The sequence below is a fragment of the Oncorhynchus clarkii genome, unplaced genomic scaffold (assembly GCF_045791955.1).
Source record: "Oncorhynchus clarkii lewisi isolate Uvic-CL-2024 unplaced genomic scaffold, UVic_Ocla_1.0 unplaced_contig_13786_pilon_pilon, whole genome shotgun sequence".
Taxonomy (NCBI): Eukaryota; Metazoa; Chordata; class Actinopteri; order Salmoniformes; family Salmonidae; genus Oncorhynchus; species Oncorhynchus clarkii.
The window spans coordinates 1-7,935 of record NW_027258866.1 but is presented as its reverse complement, the minus strand read 5'-3'; the positions used below and the strand labels follow the sequence as shown (position 1 = coordinate 7,935).

At 41.9% G+C, this 7,935-nt stretch overlaps 1 protein-coding gene across 1 annotated transcript; it reads right to left on the bottom strand.

Annotated features, from left to right (window-relative positions):
* Positions 1-378: 378 nt before the first annotated feature.
* On the bottom strand, positions 379-7,674 carry LOC139398833 (trafficking protein particle complex subunit 14-like; the record flags this gene model as incomplete). The annotated part of the gene is made up of 5 exons (XM_071144612.1): positions 379-4,511; positions 5,023-5,216; positions 5,320-5,456; positions 5,797-5,969; positions 7,613-7,674. Coding segments are annotated over 5 exons (774 nt in total), but the record flags the coding sequence as incomplete, so codon positions are not given.
* Between the last annotated feature and the right edge of the window lie 261 nt (positions 7,675-7,935).

Below are 7,935 nucleotides of genomic sequence, written 5' to 3'. Positions count from 1 at the left end.
CACCAGCTTTCATATGTTCTCATGTTCTGAGCAAGGAACTGAAACGTTAGCTTTCTTACATGGCACATATTGCACTTTTACTTTCTTCTCCAACACTTTGTTTTTGCATTATTTAAACCAAATTGAACATGTTTCATTATTTATTTGAGGCTAAATTGATGTTATTGATGTATTATATTAAGTTGAAATAAGTATGTAAATATGTAGTATGTAAATAAATAAATGTCATTATTACAAATAAATAAATTAAAATCGGCCGATTAATCGGTATCGGCTTTTTTGGTCCTCCAATAATCAGTACCGGTATCGGCGTTAAAAAATCATAAAATCGGTCGACCTCTAATATATACATATACACACACACAAAAGGCATGTATACAAACTGACCAATCTTTCCAATTGTCTTTATTCAGTCAGTACAACAAACTAGGAGTGACCAAAAACACTTTTTTCCAACATGTTTGTTGCAAATTCAAAACACTTTTTGCCAACGACGTTTGCATTCAAGGCATTCCTTGTGTTAGTGTGTCCGAGGAACCATGAACAATACAATCCAAATGTAAATAAAGTGCTTAAAAAAAATTACTGTTAAAAATAAATCCAAAATATACATAAACAATGCAATTATGAGTTACTTTGGTCTGAGTGGAAATAATAAATTAATTTCAAATCACAAAGGAAAGGAATGGAAATGTTATGACAACTTTTTGTCTGATAAAGGGAACAATGGAAATGCAGTTGGAATGGGGCTGTTTTTCAAGGTAAATAAAAACAAACAAAATAAATCATGATAAACAAGATAACAGCAAAGCCTACATCCTCTACTCTACTATGGGTTGACAGTTACAGTGCATTTGGAAAGTATTCAGACCCTGGACTTTTCCCCCATTTTGTTACCTTACAGCCTTATTAAAAAAAACAGTCCTCATCAATCTACACATAATACCCCATAATGACAAAGTAAAAACAGGTTTTTAGATTATTTTGCAAATGTATTAAAAAAACAAAAACAGAAATACCTTATTTACATAAGTATTCAGACGCTTTGCTATGAGACTCGAAATTGAGCTCAGGTGCATATTGTTTCCATTGATCATCTTTGAGATGTTTCTACAACTTGGAGTCCACCTGTGGTAAATTAAATTGATTGGACATGATTTGGAAAGGCACACACCTGTCTATATAAAAGGTCCCACAGTTGACAGTACATGTCAGAGCAAAAACCAAGTCATGAGGTCAAAGGAATTGTCCGTAGAGCTCCAGGCCAGGATTGTGTCGAGGCACAGATCTGGGGAAAGGTATTAAAACAGTTCTGCAGCATTGAAGGTTCCTAAGAACAGTGGCCTCACTCATTCTTAAATGGATGAAGTTTGGAATCACCAAGACTCTTCCTAGAGCTGGCCGCCTGGCCAAACGAGAAATCAGGGAGAAGGGCCTTGGTCAGGGAGGTGATAAAGAACCCGATGGTCACTCTGACAGAGCTCAAGAGTTCCTCTGTTGAGATGGGAGAACCTTCCAGAAGGATAACCATCTTTGTAGCAATCCACCAATCAGGCCTTTATGGTAGAGTGGCCAGATGGAAGTCACTCCTCAGTTTAAAGGCACATGGCAGCCCGCTTGGAGTTTGCCAAAAGGCACCTAAATGACTCTCACCATGAGAAACAAGATTCCCTGGTCTGATGAGACCAAGATTGAACTCTTTGACCTGAATGCCAACCTTCACGTCTGGAGGAAACCTGGCACCATCCCTACGGTGAAGCATGGTGGTGGCAGCATCATGATGTGGGGATGTTTTTCAGCGGCAGGTACTGAGAGACTAGTCAGGATCGAGGGAAAGACGAATGGAGCAAAGTATGGAGAGATCCTTGATGAAAATCTGCTCCAGATGGCTCAGGACTTCAGACTGGGGGAAGGTACACCTTCCAACAGGACAACAACACTAAGCACACAGCCAAGACAACATTGGGAAAAGTCTCCAAATGTCCTTGAGTGGTCCAGCAAGAGGCCATGCTTGAACTCGATTGAACATGTTTGGAGAGACCTGAAAATAGCTCTGCAGCGACACTCCCCATCCAATCTGACAGAGTTTCAGAGGATCTGCAGAGACTCTAGGTTGTAATCGTTGCCAAAGGTGCTTCAACAAAGTACTGAGTAAAGGGTCTGAATAGGTTTTTCTAAAAAACTGTTTTTGCCTTGTCATTATTGGGTATTGTGATTAGGGGGAAAAAAACAATGTAATCCATTTTAGAATAAGGCTGTAACCTGTGGAAAAGGTAAAAGGGTCTGAATAGTTTCCGAATGCACTGTATCTATCCAATATAACACAGAGGGTCTTCTTTAATGGAAATGTGGTATTCTGCAAGGCAGCTGTCTCGGTCCTTTACTGTTCTCTAATCTTTACCAATGATCTATCACTAGCCCTTAAACAAAGTCTGGACTCAACAACAACAAAAAATGTCACATGCTTCGGAATAAAAAAGGTGGAGACTAACAGTGAAATGCTTATTTACAGGTCCTTTTCCAACAATGCAATGAGTTTTTTCATCAGAAATAAAACAAAAAACAAACACGATAATAGAAAACTACATCCTCTACTCAAGTCTCTTATGTCCTTCTTGACAAGATATAGAAATGAACAAAGGATACACAAGAAAGTCGTTTGTGTCCAGGGAAAATGAGGCATACCACTCAGTAGACAGATTGTTTGAAATGTCCCCACCGAATATCACATTGTCTTTTACATCGGGAATAGATACCTCTTGGCCATTCCTATTGGTTTATGAACCAGAAAATAAAATGAAAATACAATATACATCCAGTGTTTTAGGCTCATTCAGAAGCATACAACACACACACACCACGATCGTTCATAACACAAATGGAAACAGTTGAAAACATCTACAGGGACTGACTTTAAATAATGCACTATTCTGGATTACCCAAGAGGACTAAATCCCTAATAATAAGGTCAAGTGTGAATGACCACAACGATCAACAGGCTCAACCAGGCAACACTTTGTCAGCTGTGAACCACAGTGGCAGGTTATGTCCCAATTCTCCACCCTTCTCCCAAAATGTGCACGTGCACAATTTCCCGGCTTGGATGTGAAAGTATCGGATTGGAGAGAGTTTCCACCATTGTTAAATCCATTAGTCTGTAGGTTGTATAGGGACGCAAAGGAAAGACAAATGACTGAAAAGGATGCAGGATTATTCCCTATCATGGAGTGTGTACTAATATGTAGTGTACTAAGGAGATGAGATGTTAGATTTTTAAGGAGCAGCCAATGCTGACAAATTAAAATAATTAAAATCAGACAAATACACTTAGCATAAACACAAAATCTCTGATAGCCAGTGTAAAGACAAAATATTAAACATTTTAAATTCAGTGTAGAGACTGTGGCCCTTAGTCACTGAACTACAACACATTGTAACAAGAATGAAACTACAGTTTTTCCACAATGACACCGAACTCAGCCAATTCTCTGGGTCATCCTGGTGCTTTTGTTAAAGCTAAAATCCTTAGTTGCTACATCAATTTTGTTTTACTTATGAATTATATACACCCATTGATTCTTGAAGAATATTATAAATATATTATAAATGCCTCATGAGCAGCTGCCGTACCCCATCAGAACCCAAAATTAAAGTTTCCTTACAAACATTTGCGTAAAACAATGTAAACAAAACACTGTACAGCCTCAAAACATGGCTAAATTATAATGTTGATATCATAGAAGGTCAGTCCTTGCATCCATAGCTCGGTCTATGACAGTGGTTACATCACTCCAGGCCTATCCCAAAGCTTTTTACAAAAACAGAGGCAGGGTGGTGCTTGTTATTGCTTGACTCAAGGACTCTAGCTTTAACATCCAAAGTTTTACATCAAACATGTTGCATGCAGAACAGTGTTAGTTAGACAATATATTAAACGTTTATTAATTAACCAAACCCTGTGAATTTCACGTGGCAGCCCAAATATTACCTCAGATCTAGCTCGCCACCCAATGTGTTTTGGTGTAAAACAGTTATTTACATATTTAATTACACACCAAGACATAAAACAAGGAATAAAACAGAATGTTGAAATAATAGTAAAAAAAAATAAAAATAATTGTGTCGAAAGTAACTCCTCCGGTGTCTTGAAATGATGTGGATCATGTAGAGTAAGTTATTCAGTGTGGTGACTGTGGTCTGTATTTTTGTGTGAAACAGTTTTTGCGTTTTGTTTCAGGTTGGATGAAATGCTCAATGAGAAATGCCCCCCCCCCCCCCCCCTCTAAATCTCCCATTACATCTCTTATTTCCTCTCTACCTCATTCCTCCAACCTTCCCTCCCTCCCTCCCTCTCCCAGTCTCTTCCAAGTTCCAGTACCAATACCTTACACTCTCTCTTGGCGATCTTATCCAGTGAGAGGACGGGGCGTTCGGAGGGAAGGTAGAGGGGTCGACCCACCGGAGATCCCACTGGAGGAGTGATGGCCCGGCGCTCCATAACACTGCCCGTCCTGGAACACACACACGGACAGATACAGACAGACGCAACAGACAGGCACACACAGAAGATGGGGATGATTAGGAGAGAGTTCAAAGAGTCTGAGAGTGGTCAGGGAGGCACTGCCAGAACGTGGGGATTACAGTTTGGTTGGGTGTGCGTGTTTGACTGAATGCTAATGTGTGTGTGTCTACGTGTGTGTTCTGCCTTCAGGTTAAATCTAAAAGGGGAATATACATTTGACGTTTTTCCTCCCCGATCTATACAACCTACTGTACATTCTCAAAGTGAATGAGAACTACATACCTACGTAATCAAAGCACCTTTGTTTTATTCATTTTTTTTATTCATTATTCGTTTTATTCATTTGGAAAATGTTCTATAACTGTTAATAATTTTTTGAAAATGTGGAGTAGGTTGTGTAGATCGATAGGGAAGAAAATGTCATGTATTCCTATTTAGATTACATTTTAAGGCAGCAAGACTTTCACTAGCGACTGTATATACGCGTCAGTGTCTCCTACCTCGTAAGATGTGACCGTGAGGGTTGTTGGTGAGAGAAGCTCTGTGACCGTCCCAGACTCTGTCTGTCCAGCAGGTCTCTAACAGCAGGGCTGGAGGGAGAGTTGTGACGGGACAGAGACATGGGCCTGGCCTCAGCAGGGGGGTTGGAACAGGACGCTGTGAACTGGAGCTTCAGCTTCATGTGCTGGCTTAACTGGAGAGGAAGAGGAGGGTGAGTGAGTAATGTTTGGTCAGACAAGACAAGACAAGACCAGACCAGACAGACAGACAGGAAGTGAGTGTGAGTGTGTTGGTACCTCAAACAGTCCTGCCTTGAGAATCTGGAAGGCAACTGTGAAGGAGAGGGTGGATCCTTTCCGACACTGTCCCAAGTTGTTGAGGGGGGAGTGACACACCACAGAACTCGCTGACGGGTCCTCCTGCCGACCACGTCCTGGGGGGAGGAAAGAAGAGAGGATGGTGTTTAGTTTAACCAAGGAGAGAGCAATATAATATAACCTAAAGTCATTCTGTTCCTCTGGTATGTAGTCAGTTAGTTAGGGGCTTTGTTACAAATCATGACTGGATGTTAGACAGGATTCACTCCTCATCTACCACTAAACATCTCCCTCCCTCCCTCCCTCCCTCCCTCCCTCCCTCCCTCCCTCCCTCCCTCCCTCCCTCCCTCCCTTGTAACAACCTCTCCATTATTTTTCCCTCTGTCTCTTTCCATCCCTCTTCCAATCTCTCTCTATCACTCTTTTCCCCCCTCCATAATTATTATCTCTTCTCACCTTCGGGTGTCCAGACCAGGCGTACAGCCAGGAAGTCCTGCAGGTTGTTGAGGAGGGTGTATTTGACCCGGAAGTGCTCCAGCGGCCTCACGGAACTCTGACAAGAAGCTGTCATCACCAAACGGGGGCGGTCCAGTCTCACGCTGGGTAGCTGGTAGTGGGTCGAAATGTACCTGGGGAAGGGAAGTGAAGAAGGTCAAATCAGGTAATAATGGGGTAGGTATATTTGGACAGATAATAGAGTTAATGAAGAGTAGTTATTATGGGGTAGTTCCAACAAATACTGGGTGTACACTTATCTTGTGAAGGGAAGGCTTGTAGTTATAATAGGATAGTTACAGTGCAAATTTATAAAAAATTGATAAAAAAAAAAAACGTATTTACTTAAGTATTCAGACCCTTTGCTATGAGACTCGAAATTGGGCTCAGGTGCATCCTGTTTCTATTGATCATCCTTGAGATGTTTCTACAACTTGATTGGCGTCCACCTGTGGTAAATTCAATTGATTTGGAAAGACACGCACCTGTCTATATAAGGTCCCACAGTTGACAGTGCATGTCAGAGCAAAAACCAAGCCATGAGGTCAAAGGAATTGTCCGTAGAGCTCCAGGACAGGATTGTGTCGAGGCACAGATCTGGGGAAGGGTATAAAAACATTTCTGCAGCATTGAAGGTCCCCAAGAGCACAGTGGCCTCCATCATTCTTAAATGGAATAAGTTTGGAACCAAAGACTCTTCCAAGAGCTGGCTGAATGGCCAAACTAAGCAATCGGGGGAGAAAGGCTTTGGTCAGGGAGGTGATTAAGAACCCGATGGTCACTCTGACAGAGCTCCAGAGTTCCTCTGTGGAGATGGGAGAACATTCCAGAAGGACAACCATCTCTGTAGCACCACCAATCAGTAAAAGGCACATGACAGCCCACTTGGAGTTTGCCAAAAGGCACCTAAAGGACTCTCAGACCATGAGAAACAAGATTCTCTGGTCTGATGAAACCAAGATTTAACTCTAGCAAGCAATGGCAATCATGTATTTTCTTACCGAGATTACTGTTCTAAAACATGTTCTTGGGTTTAAAATAATCCATACTGAAACTTTCAGATGAAGTTTGTGTGAATTAAACATGGTCAATTGCTTTCATGAGTTTAAGACAAGGGTTTAGCCATCTGGAAATTAAGAACATTTCCAAGAATCTTTTTGCTAAAGGAGAAACATAAGAAATAGCACAAGAACATTTCCTAGAACCTTTTTGAGGAATAACACTGTTGCTTAACTTTCTTCTCGAGTCTATAGTTAAGGACAAAATGGCAGTTAAGAGGAAATTGCTTCTTAAGAATGTTTTGTGAATCCGGCCCCTGGGCCTCCTGAGTGGCGCAGCAGTCTAAGGCACTGCATCGCAGTGCTAGAGGCATCATTACAGACCCGGGTTCGATCCCAGGCTGTATCCCAACCGGCCGTCATCGGGAGTCCCATAGGGCGGAGCACAATTGACCCAGCGTCGTCAGGGTTAGGGGAGGGTCTGGCGGGGGGGCTTTACTTGGTTCATTGCGATCTCTAGCGACTCCTTATGGCAGGCTGGGTGCTTGCAAGCTGACCCCGGTCATAAGTTGAACGGTGTTTCCTCTGACACATTGGTGCGGCTGGCTCCCAGGTTAAGCGGGCGCGTTTTAAGAAGCACGGTTGGGCGGGTCATATTTCGGAGGACGCATGACTTGACCTTCGCCTCCCGAGCCCAGTGGGGGGTTGCAGCGATGAGACAAGATCAAAACTGTGAAGAAAAAGAGGGTAAAATAAAAACATTTAAAAAATAGACCTACCTGGTAAATGGAAGCTTAGAGGTAGACCATTGCAGCACAGCCACCAATGGAACCTCCAGACCCTAAAGCAGAAAGAAAAACACATTCCTCAAATGATCTCATTCTGTAGACATAAGGACATTATTGGCAGATCTTTCATGCATACGTTTAATCTAAAACAGTTTAAATTATCTCACACTAAAGCCGGTTGTACACGACACAAAGAAAAAATATATATAATAATTTGCTGAGCGATGGTCTTGCCAACATAGTGGTGCGCACACTAAACAATGTGGCACACTAAACAATGTGGCACACTAAACAATGTGGAACACTAAACAATG